The 22,462-nt window shown below is 43.7% G+C and overlaps 1 protein-coding gene across 2 annotated transcripts in view; it reads right to left on the reverse strand.

The window, feature by feature from the left end:
- Positions 1–16,754, reverse strand: part of LOC112251808 (tetratricopeptide repeat protein 39C-like) — a 29,418-nt gene extending 12,664 nt beyond the window's left edge. The window contains exons 1-10 of one of the 2 annotated variants that reach the window (XM_042322143.1): positions 16,006–16,754; positions 14,745–14,793; positions 10,474–10,602; positions 6,133–6,247; positions 5,550–5,910; positions 2,831–2,999; positions 2,593–2,686; positions 2,349–2,456; positions 2,133–2,242; positions 1,893–2,016 (exon numbers count right to left, since the gene is read on the reverse strand). In XM_042322143.1, the coding sequence (XP_042178077.1) occupies positions 1,893–2,016; positions 2,133–2,242; positions 2,349–2,456; positions 2,593–2,686; positions 2,831–2,999; positions 5,550–5,910; positions 6,133–6,247; positions 10,474–10,602; positions 14,745–14,793; positions 16,006–16,142 (1,396 nt within the window). In that variant the 5' untranslated portion in view covers positions 16,143–16,754. Of the gene's footprint in view, positions 1–1,892; positions 2,017–2,132; positions 2,243–2,348; positions 2,457–2,592; positions 2,687–2,830; positions 3,000–5,549; positions 5,911–6,132; positions 6,248–10,473; positions 10,603–14,744; positions 14,794–14,886; positions 15,370–16,005 lie in introns of those variants that run through there. The other variant, XM_042322144.1, reaches the window with a different exon arrangement.
- Positions 16,755–22,462: the final 5,708 nt, after the last annotated feature.

The raw sequence follows: 22,462 nt of genomic DNA on the forward strand, positions 1-22,462 counted from the left end.
ACAGTAGATTGCAACACCGCCCCCTTTGGCAGTTCTATCTTGTCTGAAAATGTTGTAGTTTGGAATTAAAATATCTGAATTTTTGGTGGTCTTCCTAAGCCAGGATTCAGACACAGCTAGAACATCCAGGTTGGCAGAGTGTGCTAAAGCAGTGAATAGAACAAACTTAGGGAGGAGGCTTCTAATGTTAACATGCATGAAACCAAGGCTATTACGGTTACAGAAGTCGTCAAAAGAGAGCGCCTGGGGAATAGGAGTGGAGCTAGGCACTGCAGGGCCTGGATTCACCTCTACATCGCCAGAGGAACATAGGAGGAGTAGAATAAGGGTACGGCTAAAAGATATGAGAATTGGTCGTCTAGAACGTCTGGAACATAGAGTAAAAGGAGGTTTCTGGGGGCGGTAAAATAGCATCAAGGTATAATGTACAGACAAAGGTATGGTAGTATGTGAATACAGTGGAGGTAAACCTAGGTATTGAGTGATGAAGAGAGAGATATTGTCTCTAGAAACATCATTGAAACCAGGAGATGTCATTGCATGTGTGGGTGGTGGAACTAATAGGTTGGATAAGGTATAGTGAGCAGGACTAGAGGCTCTACAGTGAAATAAGCCAATAAACACTAACCAGAACAGCAATGGACAAGACATATTGACATTAAGGAGAGGCATGCTTAGTCGAGTGATCAAAAGGGTCCAGTGAGTGGAGAGGTTGGTTGGGGGTCACGGCGATTTAGACAGCTAGCCAGGCCATCGGTAGCAAGCTAGCATAGGATGGAGGTCTGTTGTTAGCCACCTCTTGCGTTCCGTCAGTAGATTAGTGGGGTTCCGTGTGGTAGAGGGGATTAATCCAAATCACACAACAACAACAAAAATAAAAACAATAGATATAGTTATAGAGGCCCAAGAAGAAAACATAATAATAATAAAAATAAATAAATTGTCCGATTGTCTATTCAGATAGCAGCCAGTAAGACAGCTAACGGTTAGCAGGCCGCAGATGGGCGTTCAGGTAACGTCGCGACGGAGGAGCCAGCCGGATCTCCTTCGGGTAGATAACGTCGGCAGTCCAGTTGTGAAGGCCCGGTGGGGCTCCGCGTAGGCAGTAAAACGGGTCCGGATAGGTGACTGCAGCCCAGGAGTGATTGATGGAACTCAGGAGTGATTGACGGAGCTGGCTAGCTCCGGAATAATTGATGTTTGCTCCGGAATCGACGAAGGCCGATAGTCACACGGATAGCAGCTAGCTAGCTGTGAGATCCGGGTATGAATGTCCAGAGAGCAGTCGAAATCCAGGGACATGGAGAGAAAAATTGGTCCGGTATGTTCCGTTCCGAGCTGCGCTGCGCCGTACAGAACTGGCGATAGATTTTCGAGCTAAAGGATAGCTGATGACCACAAACCGTGGTTAGCTGAATACCAACGATTTGCCAGTAAAGAAGCTAACTAGCTTCTGAACTAGCTTCTGATTAGCTTCTGGCTAGTTTCAGGCTAGCTTCTTGGAGGATTACAGATTTGAGGTAAATAATACTTTTTTATAAATATAAATTGGTGAGGCGGGTTGCAGGAGAGTGTTTTGAAGATGAGTTGATGGAAAATAAAAATAAAATGTATGTGAAAAAGTTGTAAATATATATATATACAGGACACGACAAGACGAGGACAAAAGACGTCTGAACTGCTATGCCACCTTGGAGTAAGGACTAACTAACTACCAATTGGACACCACGAAATCGGGGAGAAAACAGGGTAAAGAGATTCAGTCTTCTCTCTAGGAAGCATTTAAGAATTTCATATTTTTTGATAGTGTAATAGAAAGCTTATGCCTGTTGTATTGCTGTTTAGATATGATGACATGTGAAGGATGATAAAGGTTGGGCTCCCGCCCTTACCCTGATTCATGAGCTGCAGTTTGGAGGAGGAGCAGTTGGGCAGAGCCTTCCACAGGTACAGCACCTCTATGACTCCCAGAATGCACAGCTCTCTGGTGGGAGACATCTTCCTCAGTCTCTCCGCCTGCAGTAGGGTGAGGCAGAGAGGCCAAGGCAGAGAAAGGGAGAGGATTCATGGTTATTAGTTTCACAAAGAGTGGATAAAGACATGGTAAATACACTTAGATGAAAATGACCCACCCTCTTGAGGGCAAACTGCTCAATCTGGTTGTTCTTCCTCTTGAACAGTTTCTGGACATCTTTGAAGACACACTTGGCACCATCCAAGTCCCCTGCAGCTCCCTGACATACTGTACAAAGGGGGGGTTTAGAGTGTGAGATAACTTTGAGAAGATAAAGATGAAATGATGATGATCGATCAATGCTCCACATGTGCCTGGGCAGTGGCTCTCTCACCTCCAGTCAGGTAGGCATAGTAACACTGTGACCACCGGGACTCATTCTTCAGCCTCTCAAATGACCTGAATGCATCCTCAAAGTTCATCTCTATCATACTGCACCAGCCTGAAATCAAGACAAGACAAATAGGTACAACAGATGGATTTGTCTCTCAGTGACTGTAAACAGTACATGGTGAGTGTTTGCATGTCTGGGTGCTCATTTGAAAGTTGGCATGCATGTATGTGAGGTTAACAAGTACCAATTTCATAGAGACACACGTGCTGGATCTCTCTTTGGTCTGATGCCAGCTCTAGTGCATCATGGAAGGACACCAGCGCACTGTTAATTTGGCACTGGAGATAGATGAGATATAGATGAGATGGAGATTGCATACAACTCATCACTTGACACAATTATGAGCTACAACCACTTACTGTCCTGTACAACACTAAGTGGCAACATACTGTTATTTAACCTTCAGATGACCCCATGCTCACCTCTAACCTCTGAACACGTCCTTTAAAGAACATGAAGAGGGAGGAATTGGGGTAGACCACAGCCTTCCTCTGCAGAATGGCCTTGGCTTCCTCCAGGCCTGCCTGAGTGTCAGAACCATCCAGTGCAAAAAAGGGCAGCACTACTGTGTGATACCACAGGAGGGCCAACCTGGGCAGGGAAGAGAGATGCAAAAGGTTTGTTTGAATGACAATTTAAGATGTTTTTAATAAATATTGATTACAGTACATTCAAGTTCTTAGATAGTTAACATCCAACAAGGTTTCCTTTCTTGTCAAATTAGAGCTTTGCAAAGATGCCGTATCGAACAAAACCCCACTGCAGTAATTTGGTAAAACACCATCTAAATTTCATGAATAGCAAATGGTAGTTTGTTTCAGGGCTATTTTTCACCACTAGACATTCCAATAAGCATGGGAATGATTATTGCTATTCTTAGATCTACTAGTCATCATAAGTCACCACTCAACTGCCACTGACAGCATGCAATTGTACTCAATATGTCCCCAATTCTCTATGACTTCAAATGTTACATTTTACAACAAACACCTGTGTCACGCCCTGACCTTAGATATCTCTGTTTTCTATATATTTTGGTTAGGTCAGGGTGTGACTATGGTGGGTACTCTAGGTTTTTGTATGTCTAGTTTTTTTTGTATGTCTAGGGTTTTTGTATGTCTAGGGGTTTTGTATGTCTATGTTGGCCTGATATGGTTCCCAATCAGAGACAGCTGTTTATCGTTGTCTCTGATTGGGGATCACATTTAGGCAGCCCTTTTTCCCACTTTCTGGTGTGGGATCTTGTCTACAGTTAGGTGTCTGTGTGCACACTAATAGCGTTTCGTTTGGTTGTTTGTTGTTTTGGTGAGTTTCAGTTCATAAAAAATATGTGGAACTCTATTCACGCTTCGCCTTGGTCTCATCATTACAACCATCGTGACAACCTGTCCCTGGTTCCCTGTATTACACACACAATAAATACACTATGATTATAATATGCCACTGTGATACTCTATGAGTTATGACAAAACAGATGGCCGTGTATGAAACAGCAGGAACAAGAACTTTGCCAAGAGCTGGGAAAGAGATGAGCTGAAACATATCGTGCAGAGTAACAACGCATCATCCTAAATCTAAATCAAGACCTGTGCTCTGCTTTTCTTTCAAATGATGACATCATATCTACAGTGCCTTCAGAAAGTATTCACCCCCTCCACATTATGTTGTGTTACAGCCTGATTTTTCAATTGATTACATCGGGATTGTGTCACTGATCTACACACAATAACCCACAATGTCTAAATGGAATTTTGTTTGTAGAAAATGTTAGAAGTTAATAAATTCAAAGAAACTGTCTTGAGCCGATAAGTATTCAAAACCTTTGTTATGGCAAGCCTAAATAAGTTCAGGAGTAAAAATGAGCTGAACAAATGACATAATAGGTTGTTCAATCATTTTTTATGAATAGCGTATCTCTGTACCCCACACAAGGTCCCTCAATCGAGTAGTGTATTGCAAACACAGATTCAACCACAAAGACCAGGGAGGTTTTTCCAATGGATCGCAAAAAAGGACTTAGAGACTCTTAGAGAAAGGTGCTTCTACAAAGTATTGTCCCAGGGGTACGAACACTTATGTATATTAGATATTTCTGTATTTATTTTCAATCCATTTGTAAAAAAAACACGTGTTCACTTCGTCATTATGGGGTTATGGTGTAGATGGGTGAGAGAAAAAAAAATGTATTTTATAAATGTTTTAATTCAGGCTGTAACACAACAAAATGTGGAATAAGTCAAGGGGTATGAATACTTTCTGAAGGCACCATACATATATCAGCTCATTCAAGCAGTAAAAAGTACTGACAAAAAAGAACATTATCCCTTTCCTTCTCCCTTTGCTTGAATGTCATTCCCTTCAACTACTACACTGAACAAAAATATAAATGCAACATGTAAAGTGTTGGTCCCATGTTTCAAGGGCTGATATAAAAGATCTCAAAAATGTTCCATACACACAAAAAGCTTATTTCTCGCAAATTTTGGGCGCAAATTTGTTTACATCCATGTTAGTGAGCATTTCCCCTTTGCCAAGATAATCCATCCACCTGACAGGTGTGGCATATCAAGAAGCTGATTAAACAGCATGATCACTCACAGGTGAACTTTGTGTTGGGGACAATAAAAGGCCACTCTTAAATGTGCAGTTTTGTTACACAACACAATGCCACAGATGTCTCAAGTTTTGAGGGAGCATGCAATTGGCATGCTGACTGTCCACCAGAGGTGTTGCCAGAGAATTGAATGTTAATTTCTCTACCATAAGCCGCCTCCAATTTCATTTTAGATTTTGGCAGTATGTCCAACCGGCCTCACAACCGCAGACCCCGTGTAACCACGCCAGCTCTATGTAAAGGAGATGTGTCACGCAGGATGAGGCAAATGGCACTCACACCAGATACTGACTGGTTTTCTGATCTACCCCCCTACCTTTTTTTAAGGTATCTGTGACCAACAGATGATTATCTGTATTCCCAGTGATGTGAAATCCATAGATTAGGGCCGAATGAATTTATTTTAATCGACTGATTCCCTTATATGAAGTGTAACTCAGTAAAAATTTTGAAATTGTTGTTGGGCTTTTAGTTAGTGTAGTAAGTCGCTCTCTCCCTCTCAGAAGTGATGTAATACTCATACTCACGTAGCTAGTGGGGCCTTCATGTCCTTACTCTCACTGGCATACATGAGGGAGGACAAACCCTGGAGACGGTCACCAGGGAAACCCAGCAGGTTGATGATCTTGAGTAGGTGTGGTGGTACCATAGAGATGCAGAGGTGAAAGAGGCCGTAGCCGAAGCTGACGGAGCCCTTGAGCCGGGTCAGGGCCTCTTCAGTCACAGTGCCCTCCACTGGGGAGTTGTGATTGGCCTGGTCTGAGGACAGATCCTCCTCATGGGAAGAACAGCGCCTCACACAGGTCTCCTGCAGCTGACTGATGTCACTGTGGCACTTATTGTACATCTTCCAGGCCTTACGGAGGATCCAGCCTCCTTTGATGTACGCTGTTGTGGAGAAGATACTGTAAGAGGCAGTCCAGTGGAGATGGAAAGTTAAATCCAGTTAACTCTCATGATTCCTATTTTACTTGTTTTCCAAAATCAGTAGACTGGTATTAATCATATCACATTATAGAATAGAAAATGTATCCGAAATAATTTAGTTAAGATCCATTTTGCATTACAGTTGTTATTGAATGATTGTGGATTCAACAAATGATACATTACATGAGAGCTCCTGCTTGACGAAGGAAAGCACAGCGAGGTAGACCTGGCAGTCGGCCACAATGATCTGTCGTTGCAGACGGTCCACAACCACGACCGCTGACCTCTGGGACTCCAACTGACAGACAGAAACACACAGCAGTCTGGTCATTATCTGATCAACTCTCAACGAAACCATCAGTCAGTCCAGCTATGCAATGAAGAAGCCCCGTGTTGATTATAAACAGGTCTCCATTCTATTCCTTCATTCATTCTTCACTCCATTCTGCTTGTTTATGTTTTATCTGTCGGCCCCGTTGCCTAGTCAACGCCATTTTACCTGCTGTTGTTGTGCTAGCTGATTAGCTGTTGTCTCACCTACTGTTTAAGCTAGCTTTCCCAATTCAACACCTGTGATTTACTGTATGCCTCGCTGTATGTCTCTCTCAAATGTCAATATGCCTTGTATACTGTTGCTCAGGTTAGTTATCATTGTTCTAGTTCACAATGGAGCCCCTAGTTCTACTCTTCATACCCTTGATAACTCCTTTGTCCCACCTCCCACACATGCGGTGACCTCACCCATTACAACCAGCATGTCCAGAGACACAACCTCTCTCATCATCACCCAGTGCCTGGGCTTACCCCCGCTGTACCCGCACCCCACCATACCCCTGTCTGCGCATTATGCCCTGAATATATTCTACCATGCCCAGAAACCTGCTCCTCTTATTCTCTGTCCCCAACGCTCTAGGCGACCAGTTTTGATAGCCTTTAGCCGCACCCTCATACTACTCCTTCTCTGTTCCGCGGGTGATGTGGAGGCAAACCCAGGCCCTGCATGTCCCCAGGCACCCTCATTTGTTGACTTCTGTGATCGAAAAAGCCTTGGTTTCATGCATGTCAACATCAGAAGCCTCCTCCCTAAGTTTGTTTTACTCACTGCTCTAGCACACTCTGCTAACCCTGATGTCCTTGCTGTGTCTGAATCCTGGCTCAGGAAGGCCACCAAAAATTCAGAGATTTCCATACCCAACTATAACATCTTCCGTCAAGATAGAACTGCTAAAGGGGGAGGAGTTGCAGTCTACTGCAGAGATAGCCTGCAAAGTAATGTCATACTTTCCAGGTCCATACCCAAACAGTTCGAACTACTAATTTTGAAAATTACTCTCTCCAGAAATAAGTCTCTCACTGTTGCCGCCTGCCAGCTCCCAGCTGTGCCCTGGACACCATTTGTGAATTGATCGCCCCCCATCTAGCCTCAGAGTTTGTTCTGTTAGGTGACCTAAACTGGGATATGCTTAACACCCCGCCAGTCCTACAATCTAAGCTAGATGCCCTCAATCTCACACAAATCATCAAGGAACCCACCAGGTACAACCCTAACTCTGTAAACAAGGGCACCCTCATAGACGTCATCCTGACCAACTGGCCCTCCAAATACACCTCCGCTGTCTTCAACCAGGATCTCAGCGATCACTGCCTCATTGCCTGTATCCGCTATGGAGCCGCAGTCAAACGACCACCCCTCATCACTGTCAAACGCTCCCTAAAACACTTCTGTGAGCAGGCCTTTCTAATCGACCTGGCCCGGGTATCCTGGAAGGACATTGACCTCATCCCGTCAGTTGAGGATGCCTGGTCATTCTTTAAAAGTAACTTCCTTACCATTTTAGATAAGCATGCTCCGTTCAAAAAATGCAGAACTAAGAACAGATACAGTCCTTGGTTCACCCCAGACCTGACTGCCCTCGACCAGCACAAAAACATCCTGTGGCGGACTGCAATAGCATCGAATAGTCCCCGGGATATGCAACTGTTCAGGGAAGTCCGGAACCAATACACGCAGTCAGTCAGGAAAGCTAAGGCCAGCTTCTTCAGGCAGAAGTTTGCATCCTGTAGCTCCAACTCCAAAAAGTTCTGGGACACTGTGAAGTCCATGGAGAACAAGAGCACCTCCTCCCAGCTGCCCACTGCACTGAGGCTAGGTAACACGGTCACCACCGATAAATCCATGATTATCGAAAACTTCAATAAGCATTTCTCAACGGCTGGCCATGCCTTCCGCCTGGCTACTCCAACCTCGGCCAACAGCTCTGCCCCCGGCAGCTCCTCGCCCAAGCCTCTCCAGGTTCTCCTTTACCCAAATCCAGATAGCAGATGTTCTGAAAGAGCTGCAAAACCTGGACCCGTACAAATCAGCTGGGCTTGACAATCTGGACCCCCTATTTCTGAAACTTTCCGCCGCCATTGTCGCAACCCCTATTACCAGCCTGTTCAACCTCTCTTTCATATCGTCTGAGATCCCCAAGGATTGAAAGCTGCCGCAGTCATCCCCCTCTTCAAAGGGGAGACACCCTGGACCCAAACTGTTACAGACCTATATCCATCCTGCCCTGCCTATCTAAGGTCTTCGAAAGCCAAGTCAACAAACAGGTCACTGACCATCTCGAATCCCACCGTACCTTCTCCGCTGTGCAATCTGGTTTCCGAGCCGGTCACGGGTGCACCTCAGCAACACTCAAGGTACTAAACGATATCATAACCGCCATCGATAAAAGACAGTACTGTGCAGCCGTCTTCATTGACCTTGCCAAGGCTTTCGACTCTGTCAATCACCATATTCTTATCGGCAGACTCAGTAGCCTCGGTTTTTCGGATGACTGCCTTGCCTGGTTCACCAATTACTTTGCAGACAGAGTTCAGTGTGTCAAATCGGAGGGCATGCTGTCCGGTCCTCTGGCAGTCTCTATGGGGGTGCCACAGGGTTCAATTCTCGGGCCGACTCTTTTCTCTGTATATATCAATGATGTTGCTCTTGCTGCGGGCGATTCCCTGATCCACCTCTACGCAGACGACACCATTCTATATACTTTCGGCCCGTCATTGGACACTGTGCTATCTAACCTCCAAACAAGCTTCAATGCCATACAACACTCCTTCCGTGGCCTCCAACTGCTCTTAAACGCTAGTAAAACCAAATGCATGCTTTTCAACCGATCGCTGCCTGCACCCGCATGCCCGACTAGCATCACCACCCTGGATGGTTCCGACCTTGAATATGTGGACATCTATAAGTACCTAGGTGTCTGGCTAGACTGCAAACTCTCCTTCCAGACTCATATCAAACATCTCCAATCGAAAATCAAATCAAGAGTCGGCTTTCTATTCCGCAACAAAGCCTCCTTCACTCACGCCGCCAAGCTTACCCTAGTAAAACTGACTATCCTTCCGATCCTCGACTTCGGCGATGTCATCTACAAAATGGCTTCCAACACTCTACTCAGCAAACTGGATGCAGTCTATCACAGTGCCATCCGTTTTGTCACTAAAGCACCTTATACCACCCACCACTGCGACCTGTATGCTCTGGTCGGCTGGCCCTCGTTACATATTCGTCGCCAGACCCACTGGCTCCAGGTCATCTACAAGTCCATGCTAGGTAAAGCTCCGCCTTATCTCAGTTCACTGGTCACGATGGCAACACCCATCCGTAGCACGCGCTCCAGCAGGTGTATCTCACTGATCATCCCTAAAGCCAACACCTCATTTGGCCGCCTTTCGTTCCAGTACTCTGCTGCCTGTGACTGGAACGAATTGCAAAAATCGCTGAAGTTGGAGACTTTTATCTCCCTCACCAACTTCAAACATCAGCTATCTGAGCAGCTAACCGATCGCTGCTGCTGTACATAGTCTATTGGTAAATAGCCCACCCATTTTCACCTACCTCATCCCCATACTGTTTTTATTTATTTACTTGCTCTTTTGCACACCAATATCTCTACCTGTACATGACCATCTGATCATTTATCACTCCAGTGTTAATCTGCAAAATTGTAATTATTCGCCTACCTCCTCATGCCTTTTGCACACATTGTATATAGACTCCCCCCTTTGTTTTCTACTGTGTTATTGACTTGTTAATTGTTTATTCCATGTGTAACTCTGTGTTGTCTGCTCACACTGCTATGCTTTATCTTGGCCAGGTCGCAGTTGCAAATGAGAACTTGTTCTCAACTGGCCTACCTGGTTAAATAAAGGTGAAATAAAAAAATTTAAAAAATTATATTTCAGAGAGTTACACCAATTACATTTAGTGTGGGTTTGACATGATCTCATAGTTGCCAATATCACACTCAATATAGAAGATTGTTAACAAAGATGTTGTTTCCATTTTGGCTTTGATTATTGATACTGAAACAGCTGGCAACAATTATGTTATTTAACAGCCGAAATAAAAACAGAACTTTGCATGCTACATTACCAATGTTGGGATATCCTAAACATAAATGCTCCATGTAAAATGAAACATCTGTCTGCCTGCCTGCCCGCTTCTCTGCCTGTAATCAGTCGTTCACTCACGCTCTTCTTGATTTTGTTCCTGATTGTCTCTATGACGCCAGCATTGTCACTCTCACACAGCTTCTCCGTGGTTCTCAGGTCGTCACACGCCGTCTGCATCTTCTCCTCCTCAAAGGTCATCATGGCATTCTGCAACGTCACCCAAACACATTGGAGCTTTTCAGCTAACGCTGGCACATTGAAAACACTCATGGAATGAATTAAAACAATAAGGACCAGATTTAATTAATAATAAGACCAGATTGAGTTTTCATTGGGGTGTATTGGCCACAAGTGTGTTGTAATCGGACTGAAGGAGGGTTATAACACAGGGGTTACACAATGCTTTCACAACGCAGGCTCAGTACAAAGAGCCCTTTCTAGGCCACAGCACATGGAACACAGTGACATTGGCACAGACCCTGGAACTGACCATGTATATAGCTTACTTACTTTCTCGTGTTCTACTTATTTCAATTTCTTGTGTGTTTTTGTTCTAGTTTATTCTATAGTATGACTGATATTTATTACTTTGATTACTGCATTGTTGGGAAAGAGCTTGCAAGAAAGGCATTTCACTGTACTTGTGCACCTGACAATAAAACTAGAAATTTGAACTTGAAACATCGGGACCCTATTGTGTGTATCTGTGTGTTACACGGTGACATCTGGATTGTATCTGTGTGTTATGTGTGAGAGCCACACTGTTTGGTCAACAATCTCTTATTCAGTGGTCTTTTATCACACTGTCAGTCAGAGAACATTTACTTGAATAAGTAACTGGAGCAATTCCAGAATCCCAGAGAGGAAGTCATGAAATAAATCTACAGATTCGTAGATACAGTTGAAGTCGGAAGTTTACATACACCTCAGCTAAATATATTTAAACTCAGTTTCACAAATTCCTGACATTTAATCCTAGTAAAAATCCCCTGTTTTAGGTCAGTTAGGATCACCACTTTATTTTAAGAATGTGAAATGTCAGAATAATAGTAGAGAATTATTCATTTCAGCTTTTTTTCTTTCATCACATTCCCAGTGGGTCAGAAGTTTGCATACACTCAATTAGTATTTGGTAGCATTGCCTTTAAATTGTTTAACTTGGGTTAAATGTTCTGGGTAGCCTTCCACAAGCTTCCCACAATAAGTTGGGTGAATTTTGGCCCATTCCTCCTGACAGAGCTGGTGTAACCGAGTCAGCTTTGTAGGCCTCCTTGCTTACACACGCTTTTTCAGTTCTGCCCACTCCAATACCTTGACTTTGTTGTCCTGAAGCCATTTTGCCACAACTTTGGAAGTATGCTTGGGGTCATTGTCCATTTGGAAGACCCATTTGCGACCAAGCTTTAACTTCCTGATTGATGTCTTGAGGGCGGCAGGGTAGCCTAGTGGTTAGAGTGTTGGACTAGTAACCAGAAGGTTAGAAGTTCAAACCCCTGAGCTGACAAGGTACAAACCTGTCGTTCTGCCCATGAACAGGCAGTTAACCCACTGTTCCTAGGCTGTCATTGAAAATAAGAATTTGTTCTTAACTGACTTGCCTAGGTAAATAAAGATAAAATAAAAAAAAGATGTTGCTTCAATATATCAACATAATTTCCCCTCTTCATGATGCCATCTATTTTGTGAAGTGCACCTGTCCCTTCTGCAGCAAAGCACCCCCACAACAGGATGCTGCCACCCCCGTGCTTCACGGTTGGGATGGTGTTCACCTTTTTCCTCCAAACTTAACGATGGTCATTATGGCCAAACAGTTCTATTTTTGTTTCATCAGACCAGAGGACATTTCTCCAAAAAGTACGATCTTTGTCCCCAAGTGAAGTTGCAAACTGTAGTCTGGCTTTTTTATGGTGGTTTTGGAGCAGAGGCCTCTTCCTTGCATAGCAGCCTTTCAGGTTATGTCGATATAGGACTTGTTTTACTCCCCTCTCTCAACTGGGATTCTCTGCCTCTAACCCTATTACAGGGGCTGAGTCACTGGCTTACTGGTGCTCTTCCATGCCGTCCCTAGGAGGGGTGCATCACTTGAGTGGGTTGAGTCACTGACGTGATCTTCCTGTCCCCCCCTTGGGTTGTGCCGTGACGGAGATCTTCGTGGGCTATACTCGGCCTTGTCTCAGGATGGTAAGTTGGTGGTGTGGGGGCTGTGCTTTGGCAAAGTGGGTGGGGTTATATCCTGCCTGTTTAACCCTGTCCAGGGGTATTGTTGGATGGGGCCACAGTGTCTCCCGACCCCTCCTGTCTCAGCCTCAAGTATTTATGCTGCAGTACTTCATGTGTCGGGGGGCGAGGGTCAGTCTGTTATATCTGGAGTATTTCTCCTGTCTTATCCGGTGTGAATTTAAGTATGCTCTCTCTAATTCTCTCTCTCGGAGGACCTGAGTCCTAGGACCATGCCTCAGGACTACTGGCTTGCTGTCCCCAGTCCACCTGGCTGTGCTGCTGCTCCAGTTTCAACTGTTCTGCCTGCGGCTATGGAACCCTGAAATGTTCACCTGACATGCTACCTGTCCCAAACCTGCTGTTTTCAACTCTCTAGAGAAAGCAGGAGCGGTAGAGATACTCTGCATGATCGGCTATGAAAAGCCAACTGACATTTACTCCTGAGGTGCTGACCTGTTGCACCCTCAACAACCACTGTGATTATTATTATTTGACCCTGCTGGTCATCTATGAACATTTGAACATCTTAGCCATGTTCTATTATAATCTCCACCAGGCACAGCCAGGAGAGAACTGGCCACCCCTCATAGCCTGGTTCCTCTCTAGGTTTCTTCCTAGGTTCGGGCTTTTCTAGGAAGTTTTTCCTAGCCACCATGCATCTACACCTGCATTGCTTGCTGTTCGGGGTTTTAGGCTGGGTTTCTGTACATCACTTTGTGACATCAGCTGATGTAAGAAGGGCTTCATAAATACATTTGATTGATTGATTGGATTTCGATACTTTTGTACCTGTTTCCTCCAGCATCTCCACAAGGTCCTTTGCTGTTGTTCTGGGATTGATTTGCACTTTTCGCACCAAAGTACGTTCATCTCTAGGAAACAGAACGCGTCTCTTTCCTGAGCGGTATGATGGCTGCGTGGTCCCATGGTGTTTATACTTGCGTACCATTGTCTGTACAGATGAATGTGGTACCTTCAGGTGTTTGGAAATTGCTCCTAAGAATGAACCAGACTTTTTTTCTGAGGTCTTGGCTGACTTATCTTGATTTTCCCATGATGTCAAGCAAAGAGGCACCGAGTTTGAAGGTAGGCCTTGAAATACATCCACAGGTACACCTACAATTGACTCAAATTATGTCAATTAGCCTATCAGAAGCTTCTAAAGCCATGACATCATTTTCTGGAATTTTCCAAGCTGTTTAAAGGCACAGTCAACTTAGTGTATGTAAACTTCTGACCTACTGGAATTGTGATACAGTGAGTTAAGTGAAATAATCTGTTTGTAAACAATTGTTGAAAAAATTACTTGTGTTATGCAAAGTAGATGTCCTAACCGATGTGCCAAAACTATAGTTTGTTAACAAGAAATTTGTGGAGTGGTTGAAAAACGAGTTTTAATGACTCCAACCTAAGTGTATGTAAACTTCCGACTTCAACTGTACATATGCATCCTCCACCCAATCTATGCATCCTCCACCCTTGTAAATATGTGGTTTGCTTTTCAGATGATTTAAATTATGTTTCATTCGTGCAACTATGAGGCCCTCTATGCATCAGTGGTCCTTTAACTGATGCATTATCCTTCCAGGCATTTTGTTGCATGGGAGGGCAGAGGAGAATGAAGTCATCTCTGCCTTCATAGTTGCTCCAACTCTGACATGAGGGGCAGTGACAGGGGGGTTTTGTTTTGTGACCATTTTACGTCAAATCTGTCACCTTCTCTCTCTTTTCCTCGACTGACTAATAGAGTGTCAAACATCACTACAAAGAGAGTGATAGTCTCCACAGCTAAATTATTTTGATGAGTTGAAGATGCATCCATTATGGTAATAGTTGAAAATGAGGGGAAATGGACAATAGTGGGCATGATGATGTAATCCATTCACAAAATGGGTCGAGTCAAGTCTTGACACATCTAACTCACTCAATGCACTGTATGGTGTAATGTCACACACTAACATTGTTAGGATGAGTCATTTAATTGGCCCTGTCTCTCTTAGCTTGCATGCTTGTGGTGATGTCATGAGAGAGAATGTCAATAGAGGTTGTGAGCCATCTCCAGGAAAACAACCAAAGGGTCACGGCAACACATCTGCACTGCAGCCAAGATGCAGTCTGAGGAAACTCACCAGGAAGCTGACAAAACTGGCCCCAAAGCTCATCAGTGGACTGTGAGTCCTGAAGAGAGAGGACAGAGTTAATGGAAGGGAGAGATAGACACGTTAAGGATGGAAAGTATGGAGAAGATGACAAAAATAATATAATACTTACGAAGTGGGTGAGCGATAGAGACAGTTACTTCGGCCTAATACCAAACATAATTCAAGAAAGCAGGGGAAATAGTAGCCAGTGAATGTTGAGTATCGACTAAGAGGAAAAGTTGTGTTACTAAGGAAACAAACTAAAAGATAAAGATCATAATTGATTATCAAAAATCATTCATCAAATTGGTATAAAAAATAACCATGAACTTCTTAGTCACTAGATATGTTTTCCCACATAGTGCTTTACAGAGAGGGACATTCAGTCCTTTGTTTCAGCATCATCAGCGACTCATGGAGGGAGAAAGGCTTGATTATCCAGGGAGCTAAAATTAGCACAGTAAGTGGAAGTTTCTCCTGTTGGCACAAACATAGCTGGATTGCTGTGAGTGCAGTGCACTATCCTTCCATTTCTCAGTCACCATTACCCCTTCAACTGTTTGGAATGTCAGGGCCAGCATGTAGTACATAACCTACTATTTCAATTCTTGTTTAGGGGGCTATGAAGGGGGATAGTTTGAAGAGACAAGACTGGATTTAAATTTAGACTTTCATTAGCCTATATTGTACGCTCTCTGCCTGTTTCATTACAGTATGTTACACCAACTCAATAACATTCATCTGCAGCTTTAAGAGGAAATAAAGGGTAAAGCAAATAATACATAATCATAATCACAAGTGCAAACAGGCTAAACATTTCAAATAAAACTATGCCTAACCATGGTCATGCACTGTTTGGCACCAGTGTGTTCTACCAAAGAGAACAAACGGTCTTTGTGTTTTGGACTTTAGTTGGACAGTGTGTTTGGGGAATTACTGATGCAATTGGCCACTGAGATTATAATACTTTAATGATACCAAAGCCTTGTATAAGCCTAAAATATAAAATAGCCTGTATGGCTCTGATGGGTACGATCTCAAAGGAAATATGCTGAGCTCTGATGTTTTATCAATATTTCTGTCCAACCTTCAATTTGCTGGGGGGTACATTTGCTACTACCATGTTAATATTTAATAATGATTCAAGGTTATCTGTCATGATTAGATAGGTGCAGCATATTGCTTTACCTACATATGATATAATAGGCTACGCTTTATGAAATGATGAAGACCAGGAAAAATATCTCACCTATATTTTCTGAAAAGCTCGTTGCTCTCCTTGAATCCGTTGTTGAGAAGCATGTTGATACCTTGAAGAGCGAGCTCAGCGTCGTCTATGGGCTCAGCTTTCTGCTCTACCTGCTGGGACTGCTCCGGGCCCGCCATTGTTTATGCCTATCGTCTGCTTGATATAATTAATATATTCAACAAAATGTGATTCCAAAATGAATCTTCCCAGTAGACTATCCCAAATTGGTTATTGATGATGACACTGTTCCGGCATATCCTTACAAATGAGGTGAGAGACGCTCCTTTCGGCCAAAATTCTGAAGGAATCACACCAGTGCAGCGATAAACCTCTTCAGAAGGCGACTCAAATTGGTCACCGGTAAATTAATCCTCGGCGCGCATCCGAGCTTCGTGCAAATGCACACAATGCACCCTTTACATGCTATTTCTAAGATTAAAATAGGGATACATTCATTTAGACATAGCTGTTCTTCCTCGTAATTTACAATGTGCTAGCTGGTCGTCATGATATTTGCAATGCACAAAGTCAAAGTCTCCTCTGCTTGCTGTGTTTTATGCTATTACATAACAAGAAGAAAGGGCTGTTTAGCTTTTTTGTCTGCCCCACGTAATGATTGTCGTCAGTCGAAAAACTGATTGTCGTCATAACGTATAGCATAGCGCATCTCCAGTAGGAGGTTTCAAAGATGAAGGCTGCTGTGGTAAATCAGCAACCTGCCATTGCACTGTGTGCTGGCTCAGCTTCCCCTGCCTGCTGGCTATTTCCTCTCATCAGTACCATTTCCTATGTCCTGCTCTGCCCCCCTTCTCAGAGCAAATTTGATGACAGCAACAACCTTTCACCTCACAGCAAGCCAATAGGCGCGAGCATCAGAACAACAGCAGGGAACTGTCACATCCAATGGTCCAACCCAACCAGTGGTCACATCAGATCAAAGGCTACACACGTCTCACAATCCTCAGCGTTGAGAGACAGTGGCGTGTATTCATGGATGCCAAGGGAAGCCAGGCTTCCCCCCAAAAATGAACTAATATATATATATATATATTATAGATAGATTTCATCTCTCTGTGTTTCATAATTGTCCTCCAATTCGCAAGAGGCTGAATGTATCTCACAGGAGAAAAATCTAAATTCGTTTTTTCCCCTTCCAGACCTCATCTATTTTTTCTCTCAAATGTTGTGCTCAAATGTATTTACATCCCTGTTAGTGAGCCTTTCTTCCTTTCCCAAGATAATCCATCCACCTGACAGGTGTGGCATATCAGAAAGCTGATTAAACTGCATGATCATTACATAGGTGCACCTTGTGCTGGGGACAACAAAAGGTCACTCTAAAATGTGCAGTTTTGTCACACAACACAATTCCACAGATGTCTCAAGTTTTGGGGGCATGCAATTGGCATGCTGACTAATTTCTCTACCATAAGCCACCTCCAATGTTGTTTTAGAGAATTTGGCAGTACATCCAACCGGCCTCACAACAGTAAACGACGTGTATTGCATCGTGTAGGCAAGCGGTTTGCTGATGTCGACGTTGTGAACAGAGTGCCCCAAGGTGGCGGTGGAGTTATGGTATGGGCAATGAACACAATTGCAATTTATCTACGACAATTTGAATGCACAGAGTTATCGTGACGAGATCCTGAGGCCCATTGTCATGCCATTCATCTAACGCCATCACCTCATGTTTCAGCATGATAATTCACAGCCCCATGTAGCAAGGATCTGAACACAATTCCTGGAAGCTGAAAGTGTATCAGTTCTTCCATGGCTTGTATACTCACCAGGCATGTCACCCATAGAGCATGTTTGGGATGATCTGAATTGATGTGTTAAACAGTGTTTTCCAATTCCCTCCAATATCCAGCAACTTTGCACAGCCTTTGAAGAGGCTTTCTTTCTCTACAGTATTTGTGCTGCAGTAGTTTATGTGTTGGGGGGCTAGGGCCAGTCTGTTATATCTGGAGTATTTCTCCTGTCTTATCCGGTGTCATGTGTGAATTTAAGTATGCTCTCGCTAACTCTCTCTCTTTCTCTTTCTCGGAGGACCTGAGCCCTAGGACCATGCCTCAGGACTACCTGGCCTGATGACTCATTGCTGTCCCCAGTCCACCTGGCCGTGCAGCTGCTCCAGTTTCAACTGTTCTGCCTGCGGCTATGGAATCCTGACCTTTTCACCGGACGTGCTACCTGTCCCATACCTGCTGTTTTCAACTCTCTAGAGACAACAGGAGCGGTAGAGATACTCTGAATGATCGGCTATGAAAAGCCAACTGACATTTACTCCTGAGGTGCTGACCTGTTGCACCCTTGTGATTATTATTATTTGACCCTGCTGTTCACCTATGAACATTTGAACATCTTGGCCATGTTCTGTTATAATCTCCACACGGCACAGACAGAAGAGGACTGGCCACCCCTCATAGCCTGGTTCCTCTCTAGGTTTCTTCCTAGGTTCTGGACTTTCTAGGGAGTTTTTCTTAGCCACCGTGCTTCTACACCTGCATTGCTTGCTGTTTGGGGTTTTAGGCTGGATTTCTGTACATTACTTTGAGATATCAGCTGATGTAAGAAGGGCTTTATAAATCAATTTGATTTGATTTGAGTGGGACAACATTCCACAGGCCACAATCAACAGCCTGATCAACTCTGTGCGAAGCAGATGTGTCACATTGCATGAGGCAAATGGTGGTCACACCAGATAATGACTGGTTTTCTGATCCACAACATCGAATTAACAATGGTTTATTAATCAAAAAGGGGCAGGCAATAGACAGGTCAAGGCAGGCATGGGTCAATAAACCAGAGGTGGGGCAACGGAACCGGACGGCAGGCAGGCTCAGGGTACGCAGAGGTCAATAATCCAGAGGTGGGGCAAAGGTACAGGTCAGCAAGCATGCTCGGGGGCAGGCTCAGGGGCAGGCAGAGTGGTCAGGAAGAGTGGTCAGGCAGGCGGCCTCAGAGTCAGGACAGGCAAGAGTCAAAACCAGGAGGGCGAGAAAAAGAGACTGGGAAAAGCAGGCGCTGAGACACAAAACCGCTGGTTGACTTGACAAACCAGACAAACTGGCAACAGACAAACAGAGAACACAGGTATAAATACACAGGGGATAATGGAGAAGATGGGCGGCACCTAGAGGGGGGCGAAGACAATCACAAAAACAGGTGACACAGATCAGGGTGTGAACTAATTTATTTATTTCAATTGACTGACTTCCTCATATGAATTGTAACTCAGTAGAATCTTTGTTGCATGTTACGTTTATATTTTTGCTCAGTATAGAAAAAAAACAGTTGCTCGCGACATGTTTTATTTTTTTAATGTACACTATATATACTAAAGTATGTGGACACCTTTTCTACTTAGTGGATTTGGCTATTGCTTAACTCTACAGCATACAATTACTTTATAAACGATTCTGTGCTTCCAACTTTGTGGCAACAGTTTGGGGAAGGCCCTTTCCTGTTTCAGCATGACAATGCCCCTTTGCAGAAAGTGAGGTCCATACAGATTGCTTGTTGAGATTGGTGTGGAAGAACTTGACTGGAGAGAGTGGAGGGAGGCTGTTATAGCATTTTAATGCCCATGATTTTGGAATGAGATGTTCGATTAGCAGGTGTCCACATATCTTTGGTCATGTAGTATAGCTCTCATGCTAGAAAATGTTTGAGACCCCTGGTTTAGAATTAAATACTGTATTTAATTTAAAATATATATATATATTATGTATCCATCTCTTTGTTGTTCCTTTCTTCCTGGATTGCAAGCACAGACAGGTGCTGGTGTGATGTGCAGTGAGATATGTGACAAGGGTGTGTCCCCAACTATGAGGGAAATATAAACAAGTCAAAAGGATCCTGCATATTGACATTAGCATTTCATTATGTTGTATTTGATGTGCAAGATTGAGATACAGAGTGGATAGAGGGAGAGAGAAGAAGTTGTCTGGACTCTGCAGTCCCTGGTCTCAGTATGAGCTAAGTCCAGACGTGCATTAGACACACATTAGTGCACCCTGCATGAATAAATGATGTGTGCCAAGCCAGGGGGTCCTAGCTTTGTGCAGAACTAACCTCAGTAGACTACAGCAGTCAGCCTAGAAGGAGAGTCTAGAACCCCATAACATCATCTTCTTCTTCCTAGTCATAATGATGACTATATGGCATGCCAATTGGATTTTATCACTCATTAGTACATACATTTTGTATGCAGTCCTTTCATAATATTGAGAAAATTGTTCAGGCGTAAAGTTTGGAATTCCTTTTACTGGTTTTAACAAGCATTTGGTTAAACTTAAACTTTTAGTACATTGTAACAGATTATGCAATTGTAGTTTTTTATATACAGCAGCAAGTATTGTTCAGTGATCAATATCAGGCATGGTTTTGAGATCAAATCAATTCTATTTTAGCCTCACTAGGGTTGACTTGTGTGCCAGCTCATCTTGATGAAGATATTTTTCCTGTTAATTCATCAAATACACCAAAGTCACTCTCACTGTAATTGAAAACATGTTAATGTTCAGTTCATAAAACATTTAGAAAACATTGCCTTGAACCCCAAAAGAGTGTGAATGACCTCGCAAAGCGAGCAACACAGTAATGAGAGCACTGCAGTATCCTCTAGTGAAGTAAATTGTTAATGCACAGAGAGAGAGAGAGTGTCTTTCTATTACATATAGTGAGCTCCGAAAGTATTGGGACAGTGAAATGTTTTGTTCATTTTGGCTCTGTACTCCAGCACATTGGATTTCAAATGATACAATGTAATTAGGTTTTAGTGCAGATGGTCAGCTTTAATTTGAGGATATTTTCATCCATATCGGGTGAACCGTTTTGAAATTATAGCACTTTCTGTACATAGTCCCTTCATTTTAGAGGACCAAAAGTATTGGTACAAATTCACTTATATGTGTATTAAACTAGTCAAAAATGTAGTATTTAGTCCCATATTCCTAGCATGTAATGATTACATCCAGCTTGAGATTACAAACTTGTTGGATGCACGCTGTTTGTTTTGGTTGTGTTTCAGATTATTTTGTGCCCAATAGAAATTAATGGTAAATAATGTCTTGTGTCATTTTTTGTCACTTTAATTGTAAATAAGAATAGAAAATGTTTCTAAACACTTCTACATTAATATGGATGCTACCATGATTACAGATAGTCCTGAATGAATCCTGAAAATGATCAAATCAAAATCAAATGTATTTATAAAGCCCTTCTTACATCAGCTGATATATCAAAGTGCTGTACAGAAACTCAGCCTAAAACCCCAAACAGCAAGCAATGCAGGTGTAGAAGCATGGTGGCTAGGAAAAACTCCCTAGAAAGGCCAAAACCTAGGAAGAAACCAAGAGAGGAACCAGGCTATGAGGGGTGGCCAGTCCTCTTCTGTCTGTGCCGGGTGGAGATTATAACAGAACATTGCCAAGATTTTCAAATGTTCATAAATGACCAGCATGGTCAAATAATAGCAATCACAGTGAACAGGTCAGGGTTCCATAGCCGCAGGCAGAACAGTTGAAACTGGAGCAGCAGCACGGCCAGGTGGACTGGGGACAACAAGGAGTCATCATGCCAGGTAGTCCTGAGGCATGGTCCTAGGGCTCAGGTCCTCCGAGAGAAAGAAAGAAAGAAAGAAAGAAAGAGAGAAAGAGAGAAAGAGATAATTAGAGAGAGCATACTTTAATTCACACAGGACAACGGATAAGACAGGAGAAATACTCCAGATATAACAGACTGACCCTAGCCCCCCGACACATAAACTACTGCATCATAAATACTGGAGGCTGAGACAGGAGGGGTCAGGAGACACTGTGGCCCCATCCGATGATACCCCCGGACAGGGCCAAACAGGAAGGATATAACCCCACCCACTTTGCCAAAGCACAGCCCCAACACCACTAGAGGGATACCTTCAACCACCAACTTACCATCCTGAGACAAGGCCGAGTATAGCCCACAAAGATCTCCGCCACGGCACAACCCAAGGAGGGAGCGCCAACCCAGACAGGAAGATCACATCAGTGACTCAACCCACTCAAGTGACACACCCCTCCTAAGGACAGCACGAAAAAGCACCAGTAAGCCAGTGACTCAGCCCCTGTAATAGGGTTAGAGGCAGAGAATCCCAGTGGAAAGAGGGGAACCGGCCAGGTAGAGACAGCAAGGGCGGTTCGTTGCTCCAGAGCCTTTCTGTTCACCTTCACACTCCTGGGCCAGACTACACTCAATCATATGACCCACTGAAGAGATGAGTCTTCAGTAAAGACTTAAAGGTTGAGACCGAGTTTGCGTCTCTCACATGGGTAGGGAGACCATTCCATAAAAATGGAGCTCTATAGGAGAAAGCCCTGCCTCCAGCTGTTTGCTTAGAAATTCTAGGGACAATTAGGAGGCCTGCGTCTTGTGACCGTAGCATACGTGTAGGTATGTACGGCAGGACCAA

This window comes from Oncorhynchus tshawytscha, linkage group LG05 (genome assembly GCF_018296145.1).
Source record: "Oncorhynchus tshawytscha isolate Ot180627B linkage group LG05, Otsh_v2.0, whole genome shotgun sequence".
In the NCBI taxonomy this organism is placed as follows: Eukaryota; Metazoa; Chordata; class Actinopteri; order Salmoniformes; family Salmonidae; genus Oncorhynchus; species Oncorhynchus tshawytscha.